The 21,006-nt window shown below is 51.8% G+C and overlaps 1 protein-coding gene across 1 annotated transcript in view; it reads left to right on the top strand.

Moving 5' to 3' along the window:
* Window positions 1-594: 594 nt before the first annotated feature.
* Wnt3a (Wnt family member 3A) overlaps window positions 595-21,006 on the top strand; it is a 45,049-nt gene continuing 24,637 nt past the window's right edge. Inside the window, exons 1-2 of the mRNA XM_050163782.1 lie at window positions 595-860; window positions 16,952-17,193. Coding sequence (XP_050019739.1) covers window positions 790-860; window positions 16,952-17,193 — 313 coding nt within the window. The 5' untranslated portion in view covers window positions 595-789. The remainder of the gene's footprint in view (window positions 861-16,951; window positions 17,194-21,006) is intronic.

Raw genomic sequence — 21,006 nt, 5'->3', positions numbered from 1 at the left:
AACAAGAGACATGATGTAGCAGAGCATTAAAAAATAAATAAATTTTTTAAAAAAAGCGCTGGAGTGGTGGCTGTGTGTCTTTCTTGCCGTGAGCTCCGGGCGCCCAGGGTTGGAGATCCAGAGCCTGGCAGAGTGACCCCGATGGGTTGCGATCCAGGAAGAACCAAGACCGAGGACTATGCCATGGGATTCCCCGCTGGCATAGCGCGGCCTTGGAAGGCCAATAACCCCATGCACAAGAACACCCCATGCACACCTGGGCAGATCCAACACCCTGGGCACCCTGGCGCGCTTTGTACACTGGCACATACCCAGCACCCCGCGCTCACCCCAGTACCCCTCCACGAACACCAACGCACTCTGACACAGTGCACACACCTTCAACACCTCAGTGCCGGGCGCGCTCTCATTCACCCTAGGACGTCGCGCACCCACGGCCGCGGGAGGGGCCAGCGCCGCGAGGCTCCAAATCCCCAGGGCCCCGCCCGCCCCCCGCCCGCCCCGCCCCGCCCCGGCCCCAACCCTAGCCCCGGCGGGCGCCCCCCGCGGCGCTGCCCCGCCCCCGCCGCCCCGCGCCGCCCAGGGCCTCGGCCCGCCGCCCGGCCGCCGGCCCACCTGGCGCAGCGCCGCCCTCGGAGCCCGCGTACCGGTGCACACCCGGGAACCCCGCGCACCCCGCTGCCACAGAGGGCCCAGCGCCACTGCAGCCGCGCCACTTCCCAGGGCCGGGCCAGCCCCGGCGCCCGCGCTCTCGGGGCGGACTCTCCGCCCTGCGCGCTCAAGCCCGCGATGGCTCCTCTCGGATACCTCTTAGTGCTCTGCAGCCTGAAGCAGGCGCTGGGCAGCTACCCGATCTGGTGGTGAGTGAGTCTATTTGCGTTCGCCCCGTCCCCAGTGTCACCCTAGGGCAGCCGCCCCCCTGGGGCAGGGCCCCCACCGTTGCTTTGCGCACAGGCTGCGGGCTGGTTGTTTTTCTTGGCTGCCACTTGGACCTGTTCGGGCCGCAGCTGGGACGCGGGTGGCGGAGCTTCCGGGGACATTGATTCCCCTGGCAGGCGGGGAGGGAGGGCAGTGACGGTCCATGCTGTCCCTGGCGTCGAACAAGGACGATAGAAAGCGGGTCAGCACATGACACTAATGCCGAGGCGATGGTCGAGGAAAGAGTGTAGAAGGGAGGCAGCGCGATGAAGAGGGAGACTCTTCTTAGGCACCGCATCTTACACACACACACACACACACACACACACACACACTTTAAAACAAAGTCGGCGAGACAAGACCGAACAGCTCGGGGCAGCGCAGTTACGTAAAGACAGTCCGAGACCGGGCGGGGAGTGGCGCGGAGCCTGCGGCAAGGCGCACCGGGGCCAGCTGGGAAGCCCTGCGCGCTTCCCCAACGCCGTCACCGTCGCTTCTTCGTGACTGTCGGGGTGGGTGTAGGGGTTCATCTGCTGTCCACAACCTGTATCTGCTTGGCAAGGAAACGCTGCTGCGGGGAGGGATGTGAAGTAGGTAAAGCAAGGGATTTGAGTGTCCCGGAGTGACACCCGGTCCTGGAGAAGCTGGACAGCATCCTCCACTCCAGACTGGGCACACCACGAGGAGACCCTTCTCAGCCTGGGGATGGAGAGAGATTAAGGAAAGGAAAGATCCTGGTTCGCAGGCCCCATGTCCTCCTCACATACCCTGAGAGGAGGATAAGTTGGGGCACCCATTCCTCGGGGTGTGACAGTCCCCCTCCATGCATGGAGCTCAGACTTAAGGCCACGATCAGATGTGCAGATCCCTCGAACACAGCGCTAGAAGAATGCGGGCGCCAAGGGGCCGGGGCGCGCCGCTGGTGGAGACTCAGTTGGACAGAAGCCTCCCCACAAACATGCGCACCACCCCCCAGGAACACTCTCCGACAGCTTGCCTGGAATTATAATAATTACGCCGAGGGGAAGGGGGGACCCAGCGAGCCGAAGTACATCTAATCCGATAATCATTTTTCTCTTCGAGATGCTTCAGGAGAGGAGCTGAGGAGCCCGGGGTGGGGATGCAGGGCCAGCGCCGCTGCAGGCATGGAGGGTGAGCAGCCGGGAATCGGCTAGGGGCTGGAGAAGCTGCTGGGGCAGCAGACGCGCTCTACGGGGATCTTGCTGAGCCTCGGCTCTCGTGAGTTTTTACGACCCGGAGCCGCACCTGTGGAGCCCTATGGCCTTCTGGAGCGCGGGCTGCGACCGGCGCGTCTAGGAGCGCGGACACTTTGGGACGCGTCCCGCCGGTCGCTGGGAGCCAGGGGCAGCGCGTCCGAGAGAGCCCCGCGGGCTGCCCGCTCGTACATCAGGCTTCTAATTAGAACCCGCCGCTGCTGAATTCCTGGGCTCAAGAGGAAGCGCCTTCGCCCCCGCTCTACTCCCATAAAGAAGGGCCTTGTCGCCAGCCTGCTGGCTACCTTGGGATTTTTGTCCCTGAGGTCGTGGGGGGTCTCTAGTCGGGTCCACCCAGCCCAAGAGAAGCATAGCTTCCTTTTCACCTGAGCTGTTAGCCCCCCTCGGGTGCGCCTGGCATTCTCTAGGTGAGAGGGGAGGGGTGTGAAAAAAGTGAGGTCCCTAGCCTCCTCACCCCTCCCATCAAAGGACTGGGGCAGCCCTTTGGCCTCAGAAAGTGATGCGGAAGTCCACCTGGTATTCATAGAGATGGGTGACAAGAGTCACCTCTCCGCCCACCCCTACTCCCACTTTGTTCTCGGTAGGATTCTCACACTTAACAATTCTGCTTCCTGAGAAGCAGCCCCCCTCACTCAGGGATGCTGGCTTCCTGGGAACAAGACCGAGTTCCCATCCTGCCTCCCCGCCCCGGCAGTCTCGAAGTGTCAGCTGTATGGGGCTTGCTTGCAGAATGGAGAGGAGGTCCCCTAAAGAGGAGCAGTGGCTGCGGTCACTTTATTCAGCGTGATAGCTGGCTCTTTAATAAAGGTTGCTTTGCGTTTTCTACCTATCCAAGTTTTAAGTGTCTCCTCTTTTCTCCTGCCTACACTCTGGGTTTAGATGAGACATAGCCCGAGAAGCGGGGGAGTGGTGGGGGCGGAGGACATCTTGGTCACTGCTGAGTGGGCTACTGGTGAGCTCCACACAGAGGCAGGCTCTCTCTCTCTCTCTCCCCTCTCTCTTTCTCTCCCCCCTATGATTTGTTACATTTACCCTCAACATTGATTGGTTTACTTCACCTTCCACCTAGTCTGTGCCTCCCTCCCCACTTCTTCTGGTCCCCAGCTCCCTTCACCTATGAAAAATGAAAGTGAATGACAGAGACCTCCTCACCTGAAGGAACCATACCTGGAAATCTCAAATCAGGAGTAACTAGGCTTTTGAAGCTGGTGTGACTCTTAGGGGGAAGGAGGGAGAGAGGAGAAAGTTAACCTCCCCTCTGCTCTGGCTCTGCTCCATGTGGGACCAGGAATGTCCACCACCTCCCCAAGACCTGCTTTTGGGGGATGGTGTGTTTACCAATGCCAGTCCTGATACCACAGAGAGGCAGGCCCATCAAGTTATGACCTCCAAGACTGTCTCTTCTGGGATCTTCAGGTGCTGGGGCAAGGGGCAGGCAAGCAGACTTGACCAAGTCCCACAGAAGGTCTCTGACTTTCCTATCCATCTTGCTAGTTTCTTTTCTCACATTATTAGCACTGATTGGAAAAAGCCCAAGGGAAGAGAAGAGATTCCATGAGGGCTAAAAGATGTAGATTCTTTCAGAGGATAGTCCCCAAAGACACTGGAAGAACTCTAAGATGTCGTCCCCCCCCCCCCTTCTGCTCTTACCATCTCCTGTCCAAGAGGTCAGCCTTGTGGCTGGCTCCCGGCTTCTCCCTAGACTCTGAGCTAATCTCATGGCTGCGAATTGACTTTATTGAAACTTACAAATTCCGCTGTGCCCGCCCCTACCCCCACAGCCGCTCTTCTGCATTCCCACCCTCGTTGGCCATTTCTTACCTTCATTCTCAATTCTCAGCCCACGCTTACCCCGTGCCCTCACTGCCACGCAGATTTCCTGTTTAGGAGCTGCTTCCCTCCTCCTTGCTCCTCTGCTGGCGGGAAAAGCCTGTGTCTCAGCTCCTCTTTCTCCCTTCATCGGGGCTCCTCTCCTGACACTGCAGAGTCGGTGGGGCCAGTGCCCAGATCTCTCACAGTTCCTCAATAGCTTCTAACAGTGTCCTTTCTGAGGTTCTCCCGGGTACCTCTGAGGCTGTGTGCTGTGTCCCAAGGACATTTTAGGGAGACCCATCTCTTTAGGACCAACTCTAATTCCTCTCCTCAGCTCATGGGTCCCTCTGGCTTTTCACACTTCTGCAGCCCCGCTCCCATGCACTGCTGGGCAGACAGCCTCCTAGGAGCCAGTGCCCTTAGCTCTCTTTCTATCCCCCTTGGCCAGCAGTATTCCCCACTGTGGGGACAAAATTTCCTGGTGGAACACACAGGGTAGGTGAGAGATGGAGTAACGGGAGGGGGTACTGTGGCCCTGGGAGTGGGTCTAAGGTAGAGGGAAGGATACAGATGAGGGGGGTGGTACATGTAGAATCATTAGGTTGCCATGGTGAGCAGGCTGCTGGATGGCACAGAGAAAGAGTTGAGAAAGCTTAGCTGGGCTGAGACAGGTAGACTGAGGAAGAGTCAAGCTAAATTTCTTGGCTTGTTACGGGCAGGTGTGCAGACTCTATTCCCAGAGCTGACGTTATTTATGAGCCTTCACCCCAGTCCAGCCCACGAAGCCTGCCTTCTCCTTCACCTTCTTGCTTCTTCCTCTTCTGCCCACCTCTGTCTCTCGGTTCTCTATCTTTCTCTCTCCCTCCTTCCCTTCCCCCTTCTTCCTTCTATCACCTCTCTTGATCAGTAACTAACATAAGACTCACAAAGCAGGGGAAAGCAAGACATTAAGCGAATTGCCACCACCACGAGTACTGTAGCTCCTAGGGCACTGGACTGGGTGTAGTCTCCCCAGAGCTGCCAATCATCAAACGTTCGTCATTGATCCCAAAAGAAATATTCAAGGTCAGCCCTTTCCAGTGCCCAGCTTGCCCAGCTTGCCCAGCTTCTCCAGACACTGGTTCTGACACCCTCCAAATGCTATGGGGGGGGTCTCCAAGGCTGGGTGTCTTTCTTTCACCAGGCTTCACGTCCATTTAAAATTACTTTTAATCTCATTTGCATAAAGCTTCCTAGATAACCTTTGTGGCCAGAGCAGAGGGTGGGTCAATACAGTAGCAGTGAGTAGACTCTTAGGCCATTGTTAATGTCCTGGAAACATCCCCCACATAACAGACATTTGGTCCCTTGTATAAACCTTTAGCCTGGAGGGTCAGAAAATTTCAGTTCCTTGGCAACCCAACCATCCTTCTTTTTGGTGTGGTCCAGAATTCAGGAAACCAAACTCAGATTTGTCACCTTGGTCCTCAGAATATCATCAGTGTTTCTTGATGTATAACCAGAGCCTACCTGTGAAAGATCAACCACTTGTCTGTGAAGAAATGGAACCTGGAATTAGAAGCCCGCGCACGTATGTGCATGCATGTGTGTGCATGCATATGTGTGCATGCATGTGTGTATGCATGTGTGTGCTCATGCATGCATGTGTGTGTGCATGTGTGTGGTGGAGGGAGAGGTTCATGATAGCACGTATGTGCATGCATGTGTGTATGCATGTGTGTGCGTGCATGTGTGTGCATGCATGTGTGTGTGTATGCGTGTGTGTGTGTGTGTGTGGTGGAGGGAGAGGTTCATGATAGCACAGCAGCTTAGTGTCAGTGCACCCACAAGCCCGAGTCTCCTCTGGTTGTTCTAGGAGGCATCTAGCCCTGTGTGCCAGCCTGAAATCACTCATGAACAGAGTTTCTCCCCACCTCTACTCCGGGGACCCAGGTGTGAGGACTGTCGGCCCAGCCTTGGGGGTTTCTGCATTGCCTTCTTTTCTGGAAAGCTGAAGAATTAGGCTATTTGGCTGAGAGGCTTTGGTGAGGCTTTGGTGGATCTCTGATGGTCCTCTGGAGAAGGAGGTTCTGCCTTCTGTCTGGCCCCAGTAACCGCGCCCAAGGGAGTAGCTAACGGACAGGAGGCTGTCATAGCTTCATGGTGCGAAAAGGCTTCCCGAGGGTTTAACCTGGCACCAGTCTTGCAATCTGGGAGATGATGAGCTGCAGAATTCGAAGCTGAGGAAGGGAGCTGGCCACCCTCCTGCACTTGCAAAGGCCGAAACTTCCAGTAGGCTGCTAATAGTGCAAGGGCCGCATGGCGCAGCCCTCCTTAGCGTCTACAAAAGCCCCCAACTCCACCATGTGCACCTGAAGGAACTATGTCCTTGTGGTGAGCTGATGGACACATACTGGGAAGAGTCCTGGGACTAAATCTCAACGAGGCACAGGCCCATGACCAGAGAGGCCTCGGCCACATAGGCCACCTGTCCCCAGGAGCATTCCTCTTCCTCTGCAAACAGCACACTCCCTACATCTACCATCAGGACTGTGACACCATCAAGCAGATTCACTGGTCAAGCTGTCAGGGTGGTTTTCCTGGCCTTGCTTTTTGCCCTCTGCAGCCAATCGGTAAGGCTGTGTTGAATGGACGGAGTCCTTCCTGTGTCAACCGAAGGCTGCACCTGAGCACAAGAGGACACAGGGACACGTTTTAATATTCCTAATACCTTCCCCCATCCCACCACATGACAGCCCTGCAGCCCTGAGACCTAGGTCTCCCTCCAGGGCTCCTCAGGTGACACCCTGGAGGTGTCTGATCCATTGGGGCTTCCACATTCCTTCGGTAGCAGAACGTGCCGCTGCCGCCCAGGGAGGCTGGCAAACACATGGCCGCCGGCGCGGGAGCCTCCCGCCTGCCAGGACTCGCTCAAAGTATGTGTCAGTAATCCTGCTGGCCCGGCGGGGCAGGACAGGCGCTGGCTGGGGAGGCTTCAGGCAGGGCCCTGTGCAGCCTGGAGTGAGGACGTGGGACCCCTCCCCAACTCAGAGAGTGCTGGAATCTCAAGGAGGGCTCCTACTTTCTGGAGATGCTGTCCATTTTTGACAAGATCACTGATCCTTGAGGAATCTCAGGAACACAGGTACCCTGGGGGCAGCTTTCCATCCCGTTGATTCCTGGGCAGCTCATTCAAAAAAGGAGTGTGCTTTGGTTGTCCGTGAGAGAGTGAGTCTCATACCCTAGGTCTCGGGTATGAGTGGGAGCCTGGTGATGTCACCGAGAGACTCAGTACTCCAGAGAAAAAGGCCCAAATAGCATGGATACTCCATCAACCCACAACTTACTAGCCCAGGACCCTTAACAGCAGAGTCCTCTCTACCCATGATCCTCCTTGTTCCCTCCAGGCCTGGGCAGAGCCTTGGGACTCCCACCTGCCAGGATCCAACTCAGTGTTTACTGTACCTGATTCCATTCCAGCAGAGAACCAGAGAAGTCAGACAAGTGAGGCGCCCCCTGCATCAGATACAGATGCAGGGAGAGGTAGACGGTCCCAGACAGGCAGGTAGCAGGACCACCAGTGTACGGGGCTACCCCAGGAGAGAGGCCTCAGAGGCTCTGCCCCTGGGATATGGCTCAGTCCCTCTAAATTCAGAAAAGCAATAGAGACTTTGGAGTAGACAGTTTATATGCCCCACTCCTATTCTAAAGCTACAGTGAAAATAAGCCAGGCAGTGTTGGCACACGCCGATAATCTCAGCATTCAGGAGGCAGAGGCAGGCGGATCTCTGTGAGTTCGATGCCAGCCTGGTCTACAAGAGCTAGTTCCAGGACAGGCTCCATAGCTACAGAGAAACCCTGTCTTGAAAAAAAAAGTTACACTTAAAATAAAGTCTGCCCACCTTGTTGGATAGATAGGAAACTGAGGCCCAGGACACGAAAGAGTGTCATAGTAAGTAAGTGGATGGGTGGATCGTAAACACTGTAACCTGGGTCCCTCACCTAAGCCTGTCCAAATGCAAACAGCATCAGCACCCTTGCCAAGTTGCCTCCTCACGCAGCCCCTCTGTGTCTGCCCACAAGTTTCCATCATCAATGGCAGTGGGTCCCCTGCTTGTTCTTGGAGGCTCAACACTAGCTAACATGGAACCAGTGCCATGGCACAAGGATGGGAAAATTCACTCGAGATCAAATAGAAGCTGGAGACCCTTGGCCCAGGGAGGCCAGTGCTGGCCCAGGCTAGGCTGGCCTGCTGCCCATCTCACAGTCCTGGACCAGCCTCCTTCCTCCCCTGCATGTCACAGCCAGCGTCTCTGCTATATCCCTGGCCAGGTGCCCGGCCTTTCAACAGGAGCAAGGGAAGGAGGAGGGAGAAAAACCATTAGTGTTTGCCGGCTGCAGGCGTGGCTCACGTGGCTGCAGCCACAGGATGAAACCTTGAGTCTAGGGATGGGGCTTTATTCCAAAACGGAGTTCTGCATGCTCCAAGTTGAAGGCGATGCCTACTCCTTTAAAAACAAACCATGATTAAGTAATAATAAAAAAAAATTAACAGCGTTAATGAAAGTAAAGGCAAGAGGAGTCTGTGATCTGATCGGCATGACACAGGTATTTTCATTGGTGTGGGTTGTTCTTGTTTGACCCACAGATACATGCTTTTGCAAAGTTAAAAAGTTTCAGTACTGCTTCCTACGGCTTGGTTTAAACACCTGCATTTTGGGAACTTTTTGATGGTGGCCTTGGCAGTTGCATGGGGTCTGTAGTCCTCAGCCTGACTGTGGCTGTCAGTTCTTCTGCTGAGATCCCAGGGAAGGCTTGTGAGGAAATATGGCCAGACTTCTCATAGGAATGGTGGGGGAATCCTCTGACTTGGGGGGGGGGTGTCCAGAGGACTTTGTAATGTGACATCCAGTTGGACAGTTAAAATTCTATCTGGAAGTCGAGACTGGAGGCTTCTCCCAAGAGGCTGTCCTCCACCCTGGTTGGCAGAGAGAGGGGAAATGGAATGAATTCCTCCTGTAGTGAATCACCAAGGCCAGGTGCAGAGAAATGGGTGCAGTGAGGGCGTGCCGGCCTCCCAACTTCTCCCCAGGCCCAGGCAGGGCCCTCCTGCCCTAGCTGTTTCCGTCACCCCAAGGCAGGGTTCAGACCTTACAGTGACCTCCCAACCAGAGGAGCTGAATATGGATTGGGAGGGACTGATTATGAGATCCTAGTCTCAATTCTCTCCTGGGTGAAAGATGGGGTCACAGGGCTCTTTGTCTTTGTTGGGACACTGGTTTTCACATATCAGGAGCATCTCCGTGAAAGGTCTGGGAGTTCAGGGTGGGCACTAGGGGGGGCTTAATAAAGACTAGGTTCATGCTGGCCAGGGTGAGGACCACCAGCTTGTCTGTTTAGCTTGTGGCCATCTCTTAGGGGCTTATGAGCAGGCAAGTGTGACTGGCTTACTGCCAGGGCTCAGGTTTCATTGGTTCCTGTCTCTTCTTCAACTCCTGGTATCTCTTGGGAGTTTAGACCTGATATGTCTTGGCCTTTAAGAAGGATCGAGGACTCCAGAGAGGCCAATGGGATTCCAGATGAAGGAGTCTAGGGGAAATTGTATCCATTGATAACTCTGAGGAGAATGGGGTAGAAAGAGCAGGTGGTAAAGGCCTTTCAGACCCGACAAAGATGCTCCGATGCTTTGCATTTGAACTTATGCCTTAGAAGGTTCCTTGTCTGCGCAGCGTCTTTAGAGCCATGGAACAATCAAGCTGGAAGAAGCCTCCGATAAACAGTTCAAAAGCCATGTTTCCAGCCTGGCGGTGGTGTGTCTTTAATTCCAGCACTTGAGAGGCAGAGTCAGGCAGATCTCTGTGAGTTCGAGAACATCCTGATCTACAGAGCAAGTTCCAGAGCAGCCACACAGAGAGACCTTGTCTCAAAAACAAAACAAAACAAAACAAACAGACAAAAACATGTTTCTGGCACTGGGCCCATCATGCTCTAGCCCAGTCACCTCCCATTCAGCTACAGACACTACAAGAGTCTCAAAGGGCAGATCAGGCTAGACCAGCACAGTGCGTGAGATGAGACATAATGGTTGTGGCCACCACACTCATCTCCCTTGGTGAAAGTGGTGCTATTGCTATATAGGGGAAGCAGTCCACCTTTGTAATTCTATGTCATTGTGCTATGGTGGCTGCACATGAACTCTGTTTGATGTGTGTCTTTGTATTGGATTCATTCAGAAATGTTATTTAGCTTGGATTGGAGCTTAATACATTTTAAGAGCATCATAGTGTATTAGGGCCAAGAAGATAGCTGAGTCAGTAACTGAGGTACCTGCTATACAACCTGCTATGTTTGATCCTTGGAACACACACAAAATGTGGACGGAATATAGTGGCATAGTTTTGAAATACGAGTATTGAGGAGGCAGAGACAGGCAGGCCCCTGGGGCTCACTGACCAGCCAGCCTAGCCTAGTCAGTGAGCCAGAAGTTCCAATGAGAGGCCCTGTAACAAAATACAAGGCACAAGATTGACCCCTTGGGAGCCAATGTAATGGAACTACTGTCTTTGCTGTTTTTGCCATATTAACCTGAAATCTTGGCCTTGGCTTCTTGTCCCAGGGGGTCTTGGGTTGTACCTGTCCTAGTTTGTCTAGCTGGAGGGAATCACACACAGGCTCTACAAAGACATCATCCATGAGCTTCCACCCAGGGGGCCCAGGAGACCTGGAGCAGAGCACAGGCAGAAACAGGGCAGGAGTAATGAAAAGCAAATGCACTGTAAGGTGATCTGTGCAAAGAAAGGTCCTGAGAAGCAGCGGAAAGGAACAGATGTCCACAGGCTAGCTCAACGAGGTAGTGGCATGTGGGCATCTTTCTTCTTCTTCTTCTTCTTCTTCTTCTTCTTCTTCTTCTTCTTCTTCTTCTTCTTCTTCTTCTTCTTCTTCTTCTTCTTCTTCCTCCTCCTCCTCCTCCTCCTCCTCCTCTTCTTCTTCCTCTTCTTCTCCCTCCTCCTCCCTCTTCCTCTTCTTCCTCCTCCTCCCTCTTCCTCTTCTCCCTCCTCCTCCCTCTTCCTCTTCTTCTTCCTCCTCCCTCTTCCTTTTCTTCCTCCTCCTCCTTTTCCTTCTTCCTCCTCTTCCTCCTTCTTCCTCTTCTTCTTCTTCCTCCTCCCCCTCATCCTCCTTCTTCTTTCTTTTGGCTGGGTGCCAGGATTCAGGGTAAGGTAGGAGAATCTGGTGTAAATGAGAAGGACAGTGATGTGCTCTTTGATTCTTGTCAAAGTAGAACAGATGCCCACAGAATCAATAAATTTTTGCAGTTCACGGGCGTCAGCCAGACCCAGGACGGGACGACACTTCTCACCTCACTCACATTGTTGAGAGGGTCATTTTGTATGTTTGTAGGACTGTGTTTTTGTTTGTTTGTTTTTTAGAGACAGGTGTTTTCCTTGTGTAACTTTGGAGCCTGTCCTGAAACTAGCTCTGTAGACCAGGCTGGCCTTGAACTCACAGAGATCCACCTGCCTCTGCCTCCTGAATGCTGGGATTAAAGGTGTGTGCCACCACTCAGTATAGGGCTGAGTTTTCCAGGACTTGCTGGCTGTGGTTTGGGGGCAACCCCTGTCAGTCTTTCTATGGTCTTGGAACAGGACCACTCAGTTTCGTAGCCAGAAACTTTGAGGCAAACTCCATACGTCAGACCCAACTTCTGAAAGCACACATGGCTAGACAAACTTAGACCTCCAGACCTTCGTGTATGCCTTCAAAGTCCCAGTAGGAGGTTCTAGGCTTACTTCTGGACCTCAGAACTATGGGAACACCTCAGAGTTTGGGATGCTGCCAGATTCTGGGTTTGGAGAAGTTCTGGAGAGAGAGGACTCAAGCAGGAAGCTGTTTGTCCTAGTAAGCATCTACCTCCTCTGGGTGTGGAGTGGTCCAGCCTCTCAGTCTACAGTGGTAGAGACTGGTGGACATTCGAACCCCGGAGTCATATTCCAGTGTGGCCTCCATGTTCATATTCCAAACGGGATGGGAAATGGAGTTCTCATTCCCAGTTCTGCTGATTGCCGTGGGGGCAACACGATGCCTTTACAGCCATGGTTTCTAACACCACGGAGGGACTGGAGCTACCTTCATGGTGGGTGATGATAGCTGGAGAAGAAATTACAGATACTCTTGCTGTGTACAGTATATCGACGTCCAGCACACATCGTAGCATGAACCCTACACAATACAAACTTGCTGTCCTTCCTGTAGCTCAATTGGTGTGGTTCCTCATGGTTGTATTGTCTCCACTTTTCCATCTGGGCTATTTTAATTTTTAATTTTTATTCTATTCTATTTATTTATTTATGTATTTATTGTATGTGTCTACTTGTATTTGTGCACATGCCACAACATGCTTATGGGGTGTCAGAGGATAATGTCAGAAGTCTGTTCTCTCTTTCCATGGTGTGGATTCTAAGGATCAAATTGACGTTTGTCAGACTTGGCAGTAGGCCCCTTTACCCACTGATAAAGCAGATGAAGTGCTCTTGGCTCTTACGTTGTAGTCAGTCTCCCCTCATGCTAGTGTTAAGAAAGAATAAATCAGGTGTGGTGGTACACATTTGGGATCCCAGATTAGGGCGGCTGAGCCTAGAGAATCATGAGTTTGAGGCTAGCCTGGGCTACCTAGCAAGAGCGTGTTGCTCAGTAATAGTTGCCTGGCCGGGCATTAGCCAAGAAGGGGAAGGAGGAGACACTCAGTAAATGGTAAGCTGGCCAAATGTCTGGGAGGACACTTGAAATAGCACTGGAGAGAATCAGCAGCTTAAGGTCATCCTTTGCTACATACAGAGTTAGAGACCATTCTGAGATACATGAGACCCTGTCTCAAAAAGCACAAAGAAGGGCTGGAGAGATGGCTCAGTGGTTAAGAGCATTGCCTGCTCTTCCAAAGGTCCTGAGTTCAATTCCCAGCAACCACATGGTGGCTCACAACCATCTGTAATGAGGCCTGATACTCTCTTCTGGCCTGCAGGCATACATGCAGACAGAATAAATACTGTATACATAATAAATAAATAAATAAATATTTTTTTAAAAAAAGCACAAAGAAAAATAAATTAGTAAATTGATGTTTAGCTTTGTACAGCTATCCCTCATCCCAGCACTTGGGAGGCAGAGGCAGATGGAGCTCTGTGAACCTGAGGCTAGCCTGGTCGACAGGGTGAGATCGAGGATGTAGTTTGGTTAGTAGAGGGATTGCTGGTACACATAAAATCCACACCTGCGATCTTAGCACTCAAGAGGTGGAGGCAGGAGGATGAAGATTTCAAGGTCACCCTTAGCAACTTGACAAATTGGAAGTTAGTCTGAGATGCATGAGACCCTGTCTCAGAAAACAAAAAACAGAGAGAGGGGGAGGGAGGAAGGGAGGAGGAAGTAATTAAACAAACTAAAACAAAATTAGATTGACCATCAAAAAAATCACAACCCAGTTGAAATCCTGATATTAATGACTCTTTTGCCCCCGCCTTTCCGTCATACAATAGGTACCCTACCCCTTGCTCAGCCCTCGGTGTTCTTCCCACAAATCTTGCCTGGGCTTTCCTGATGGTCTAGCTCTCAGGGAACAAGAAATGATCCAGGCTATGATTCGAGAGACTTAAGGAGCCCTTGGGTTCAGAGAAGGCTCTCATCTGCCTCCTTAAATCCATGAAGGAAAGCAGGAGGATCCTGCTGGAGAAGCCCACACCCTGGCCTACCAGGAGAGGTGGCAAGCAGGGACCTGCCCAGAGGAGGGGAAGTAGAACAGGCTGACTCAGCATCCCCAGGAAGTGGGCTGGGAGCAGCCATGGACCTGGGAAGTCCCCTCTGTGCCTTCCCTGGGGTGAGAAGGGGGCTGAGGTCTGTCTGACAGCTCCATGCCACCTGCAGCAGTTTCACGGCTATGTGCCTCTGCCGCATCCTCTTCTTCTTTAGCTCATCTCCTAGCCCCACAACATCAGCATCCTGAATGAGCCCTGACATCTGGCATCTAAGAAAGGAGACTACCCACTCTTGGGAACTGGCCGCTGGTCCTGGGCAATTCCCATTGTGAAAACGGGCCTGGCCAGGTTCTTGATTTCTGCTATTTAAGAAACTCCTACTCTAAGTCTCCTAGTTAACTGCATTTGGAAATGAGGATGTCCCCTCTTTTGGGAGAATAGGCAGAGGCCCTTACCCCTTCTCTGGGAGCCATGGCCACAGCTCAGTGGGTAGAAAGACTGCCTAGCATGGATGAAGCCCTACGTTCGATCCACAGTACTGCAGAAACAAGTGTGGTGGTGCACAGACACACAGGGAAAGCACCCAGACCATAAGATAAAATAAAAATAAATGCTTTAAAAGAAAAAAGAAAAGAAAGAAATAGCACTCAAGAGGCAGATGCAGACAGATCTCTGTGAGTTTTAAGTCAGCCTGGTGTACATAGCAAGGTCCATGACAGTCAGGGATATATAGAGAGACCCTGTCTCAAAAAACAAAAAAAGGAAGGAAGGAAGGAAGGAAGGAAGGAAGGAAGGAAGGAAGGAAGGGGGAGAGGAGAGGAGAGGAGAGGAGAGGAGAGGAGAGGAGAGGAGAGGAGAGGAGAGACTCGGGGTGAGTGCGGGTGCGGAGGACAGCGAGGACTGGTGGAAGGCGAGACAAAGTCCTTCCGGACCTACTGTAGTAGGAGGAAAGCAGAGGGGCCTGACAAGACATGTTGGGACCGTCTGGCTTTAAGGTGTTCAGCCAGAAGTGGCACAGTGAAAAGGCTTGGCAGTGGTTTTACTCCTCGGTCTAGTCTCTCTCTCCTCTGGAAACCTGACCAAGCCCTTTCTCTCTGCCATCCTTGAGGGTAAGAAGCACAGATCCCAGTCCACTCCATATGCCTGCATGGCAACCCTCAAGCCAGGACCTTGGACAGTGATCCCTTGGTTCTGCCAAGTGTCTGCTCTCCCCATTCTCAAAGGTGCCCATATGGTCCATCTAGCGCCAGCTGGGGCACACAGACAGCCATGGTGATCTGTACCTCGAGAGGATAATACAAGCTAATTCCTACTCTAGGCAGGGAAGGGGACACCTTTGTACCAGTCTAAATACATAAGACTCAAAGCTACTGAGAACAGTCCCTGCCTGCACCAGGCCTGCCTTCCTGTGAACATGCCTATCATAAGCAGATGGGCATGTAAGAAACCTACCCACCTAGCCCACAGGCCTTATCCATACCAAAGACAGAGAGGACGAAGGAGCAAAGAGCAGGCCCTCCCTGTCATGAGGAGAACACAGGGACACAGACTGCACAGGTTCCTTGAGTGCTTCCAGAGATAGAAGAGGCCAGCACTATGTGGAGTAGACCCCAGAGATGGATGTGTTGGGAATATGAAAACCATGAATTGGGACTGGAGGTACTTTATGGGATGTAAGCATCATTTAGGGAAGCCATAGCTAGGAGAAAACTCTGCTCTTCTCTCATGACCAGTACCCAAAGACCTAACCAATCTTTGTTTTAATTTGTGGTTCAAAAAAAGATGGCTAAGCTGGGCGGTGGTGGCGCACGCCTTTAATTCTAGCACTTGGGAGGCAGAGGTGGGTGGATCTCTGTGAGTTCAAGGCCAGCCTGGTTTACAAGAGCTAGTTCTAGGACAGGAAAAAAAGAAAAAGAAAAAAAAAAGATGGCTGTGGTGATGCCTACAATCCCAGCAGTAGGAGTCTAAGGATCATTAAGTTCCAGCCTGGACTACATAGCCAGTCCCAGGCTAGCCTCAGCTACAGAATGAGTCCTAATAGTGAGTGTTTCTAAAAAGAGGTGATGATAGCCGGGTGTGGTGGCCCACAGCTTCAATCCCAGCATTCAGGAGGCAGAGGCAGGTGGATCTCTGTGAGTTCGAGAACAGCATGATCTACGGAGTGAGTTCCAGAACAGCCAGGCCTACCCAGAGAAACCCTATCTTGAAAAACAAAACAAACAAACAAAGCAAAACCAAGCAAAAACAGGGAAAAAAGAGAAAGTATTTGGAGAAATCCCTGCACGTGTGCTGAATGTGTGTGTGGTCTTCCTGCATCGGCATTCCCTGCTGTAGGGGTAGCCCAGGCTGGCCTCGCAGCTCCCACAACAACCTGCAGTATAGTGTGACCCCACTGTGTTAGGAACATTGTCATCTAGGTTTGGCATGTACAGAAGGGTGTGCAGACTGTGTGCAAATACTGTGCTATTTCATACAAAAGACCTTAATATCTGCTTGCATAGTGCACGTGTGTGTGCGTGCACACGTGTGTGTGTGTGTGTGTGTGTGTGTGTGTGTGTGTGTGTGTGTATGTAGGCCAAAGGTTGCTGGAGGGTGTCTTCCTCTGTCACTCTAAACCCTTGTTTTGGAGACAGGGTCTGTCACTGAACCCAGAGCTGACTGTCTAGACTGGCTGTCTCTCTGCCCCCTCACCCTTGGTGCTATGGTTATAGATATGCACCAATCTGGTTTTTACATGGATGCTAAGAATCCTGTCTCAGGACCTCATGCCTGCCTGGCCTTTACCTCCAGCCTTCTACCCATACCCTACTCACATTTTGAGGACATCTGTTTTTATGTCTTGGGGTGAATAGTCCAAAGTGGGAAGGAGTTCATTTAGTGCAAATTTCATACCTTGCCTTGGAAGCTGGTGTCTTCCCTGCCCCAGATCTGACCGTTCCCCTCCTTGGGGAAGACCCTGAACTAGTCAGTGCCATCTGCTCTGGGATCCACTGAGACCCCTTAGCCACCATCCTCATCCGTCTCTGCATCCTCCAGTGCCACAGGCTCAGGCTCCCTGGACCTCTACAGAGTAGGAATGCTGGGCTGGTTTCTGCACACAGTAAACTGTGACAGCTTGACATCTGATCCCCATCTTAGTTACACGGTCAGCAGCATCTTGTCTCCAGGTGTCCTTCATGGTAGAAGCAGCACCAGTCCCAGCACGGTATGTACATGGCCAAGTGTCTGTTGCCCTCACTAACCGCCTTGTCTTCCCACCAGGTCCTTGGCTGTGGGACCCCAGTACTCCTCCCTGAGCACTCAGCCCATCCTGTGCGCCAGCATCCCAGGCCTGGTGCCCAAGCAGCTGCGCTTCTGCAGGAACTATGTGGAAATCATGCCCAGCGTGGCTGAAGGTGTCAAGGCTGGCATTCAGGAGTGCCAGCACCAGTTCCGAGGCCGGCGTTGGAACTGCACTACCGTCAGCAACAGCCTGGCAATCTTTGGCCCTGTTCTGGACAAAGGTAACCTGGGCAGTTAGGATCATCTCTATGTGGGCATCACAAGGCCTTCCAAACTCCACCTGGCTGGGTTTCAGCCCTCCTCCTCCTCCCAACCAATGCTTCAGGAGGGCCTCTGGTGGGGGGGGGGGGACTAGGGTGGGAGAGGCTTGGAGTGTGATGGGAAGGTATGCCAGCTAGCAGGATTTGGTGCTTCTCGGCTGACTTGGAAAGGAGAACACGGCAGGAGGGCTGGGTGTTGGTTAGCCTGCTAGCAAAGAGCAAATTATCCTAAAGTGTAGTGGTTAAGGCAATAATTACCATGTGTTGACCTCCTGCTGCCGGGGGTCAGGGGCTGGGCTGTCTCTGCTTCCCGGTGCGGTGCGTTCCATCCACATGCAAGTCCATGTGAGGCTGGCTCAGCACCAGGTGCAAGAGAGGGCTCTGAACAGGGCCAATACTTCTTTCTGTGGCTTCTGAGACTCAGGACAGAGGCAGAGAGGCAGAATCAGAGAGACCAAGAGAAGGAGAAACAAAGACATGGAGGAGGATCGGGGGCAGAAGGGGAGAGAACACACACCAAATGAAAGCTTTCTTGCCTTAAAAGAGAGAGAGAGAGAGAGAGAGAGAGAGAGAGAGAGAGAGAGAGAGAGAGAGAGAGAGAGGAAAATCCTATAATTTAAACCTCTTTAGAACATACAATCTCAGCACACTTAGCACACCCACAGAATTGCGACAGCACCTCTTCTAATTCCAAAATATTTTCATCATCTCAAAAGGAAACCCCAAACCCATTACGCGGTGCCCCTGGCAACCACCGGTTTGCTTCCTACCCCTGTGGTTTTCTTATTCTGGACATTTCCTCTCTGTGTAATTATGCACTCTGTGGCCCTTTGTAGCTGGCTCCTTTCACTGAGTGTGAGGTTTACAAAGTTTGTCTATGTTGCCACACACATATCAATGCTTCATTCCTTTTAACGGCTGAATACTATTCCATTATATGGTATATGTGTGTGTGTGTGTACACCTTAGAATTTTATATGTAAAAAAATTTATATGTATAGGATGATGCCATCTGTGAATTTTATTTCTTTTTTTTAATTCTATAGGTGTATATTCATTGCACTGGGTTTTAAGAGGATATTTTTATACACATATAGAAAGTATTTTGATGTGACCTAATTCTCTCAGCTAGGACATCATTCCCCTGTGGAAGCCGTGGAGAGTGGGTAGGCCAAAACTGTGAGCAATGGATGTCTGTGGTTGGTGAGCCTCCCAGCCTCAGGTGCTTGCTGCAGAGGCCAAAATGCACTCAGCCCTTTGTGAGCCTCCCAACCCTGTGCATCTGCTGGATGTTCCCAAACTTGAGGTACAAAATGGAACAGCAACCAGGGCTTTGCGAGTCTGACTTGGAAGCCTGGACACTGGACACTGTCCTCAAGAACAGCCTTGTGGAGAGGGAGCTGGGGCTGGGCACCTGCGGCAGTCTCACTGTGACCTTGAAGGTATTTAAATTCTTTCTTACAGTCAGGTCAAGGTAGACGACAGTGCCAGGAGCCTTTGGGGGTTCAGTTCCTCTGCTCCCTGAAGTCTGATCCCTTGCCTTCTGTTTTCAGCAATCTGCTGTGGGTGTGGCTCCACCCAGCTCCATCAGCCTCCATCCTCAGCCCAGCTCTTCACCTCATATAATGACATCCTGCCGTCAGCCCTGACCCTATGGTTCCTCTGACCCCTTTCACCCAACACCACCACCCACCATTGGCTTTCTCTCCTGGTTACATCCAGAAGTGTCAGCGTCCCTACCTATCTATAAAATGGGAAAGTAATTGCAGTTTGCAGCTTCAGAGCTGCCAGTCAGGCTAATCATGCGGTTGCTCCCCACAAGAGCAGTCACTGTTGCACACAGGGAAGCAAGGGCCCCAAGAGTGGTACCGAAAATGACTTGCAGTATGTGTACATGTGGCCCATCCTGGGTCTGCATGGCAATGTGATCTAGGTACGTGCAGCAATACAAATGCTAGTGTGTACACATGTCTAACTACTTGACTGTGTACAAGCAGCACGTGTGTATTTTGTTGTTTTTTGTTTGTTTGATTTTTGGTTTTGTTTTGCTACAACAGTGGACCTGATACAAACAACTTGAAGAGGGAAGACTGGTTTCAGAGAATTCAGTCCATGGTTATGTGGTCATGGCTGCACTGCTGCATGGTTACATGGCTGCATGGTTGCAGGGTTACATGGCTGCATGTTTGCAGAGTTGCATGGTTACATGGCTGCATGGTTGCAGGGTTACATGGCTGCATGGCTACATGGTTATATTACTACATGATTACATGGCTGCCTGGTTACGTGGTTACATGACTGCATGGTTGCAGAGTTGCATGGTTACATGGTTGCATGGCTACATGGCTGCATGGTTACATTGTTTCATAGTTACACAGCTCTGCTGCTTCGGGCAAGGTGGTTGGAATGCATTACACACAGCTGCTTACTTCACTGCAACCTGGAAGCAGAGAAAGCAACAGAAAGGGGCCAGGCAGGGATGAAGATACCTTCCCAGGGCATGTCTCCAGCATGCTTCTACCCTCTTCCCCCAACTAGGCCCCATCTCTCAAAAACAACCTGACATTATGACCCTGTCACATCTGTTAATTACTTCCCAGCCTGGGATCTGATCCCCTCTCCCCACCTCTTCAGCGGGCAACATTTCAGTTCACGGCATCACGGTATTGTGGCAGTGGTGGGTACATGCATGTGCACGCATGGCTTCTGTGTGGGGCTGCACTCACATGCAAACCCATATATGGCTGCACGCAGTGGCACCTGGGGCATGCACACATGTATGTGGAGCATGCACATGTATGTTCAGTGTGCATGCAGAGCAGCTGCTTTTTACTTGGGTCTCAGTACCTTGTCATGGCCATGGTCCCCAGGCAGGAGACATGTGTACAGGGAACCCAAAGTTCAGCATGTAGGTTCTCAGGACCTTGCTTCTCTGATAAAAAGAAAGCAGAAGGGACTTAGGGGGAAAGGTGTATGCCTGTTCCTCTTGAACGCTCCACAGGTAATAAAGGATGGCTGTGTTGAGTGGGTGAGGAGAGATGACCCAACATTTCCCAATACCTGTGGTTGGAATCTGGAGTGTCCTCCACAGGTTCATGTTCTGGACACTCAGTCCCCAGCTTGTGATCTGATTTTGAAGACTGTGGGTCCTTTAGATTCTGTGGTCTGACTGGCAGGCATAGATAAGAGAGGTTGGCCTTTGAAGGTTTCAGCCTCTAGCGTGTGCAGCAGTGAGCAAGCCTGGCTCCTCTTACCACAGCCAGAACTTCTCGCCCTCCTGCCTCTCTGTAATAGATTGAAACAACTAGAATCCTGAGCCAAAGGATTCCAAAAACTTTTTTTTCTGTTGAGGATTTTATCACAGCAGTAGTAACTCATGCATCCACCTCCGCTGGGGAGTCTGTGGGAGCATGCTACCAGCCCCATAATGCATCCACCTCCGCTGGGGAGTCTGTGGGAGCACGCTATGCTACTAGTCCCATAATGCTAAGGTGTGTCTCTCACAGGAGCAAGAAAGGCACCCACATAACCCACCAACTGTGTTTTAACACTGAGGAAGCGACAAACTTTTATATTCCCATTGCTGACAGATGGGGGTTTAGGACTCAGTTCCCCCGTTTCACCAGGACTTCCTGTTCTTGTAGCTGCCTCAGTGGATGTGAGCATCTTTTCTTGAACTTTTGGTTATATGTGTCCTCTTTTGAAAACTATCTATTCTGTTCTTGTTTTTTTTTTTTTTTTTTTTTTTTTTTTTTTTTTTTTTTTTTTTTTTTT

Source organism: Alexandromys fortis, unplaced genomic scaffold, assembly GCF_014885135.2.
Source record: "Alexandromys fortis isolate MF-2015 unplaced genomic scaffold, M_Fortis_MF-2015_v1.1 scaffold_149, whole genome shotgun sequence".
NCBI classification, from domain to species: domain Eukaryota; kingdom Metazoa; phylum Chordata; class Mammalia; order Rodentia; family Cricetidae; genus Alexandromys; species Alexandromys fortis.
This window is presented reverse-complemented; position numbering and strand designations above follow the sequence as displayed.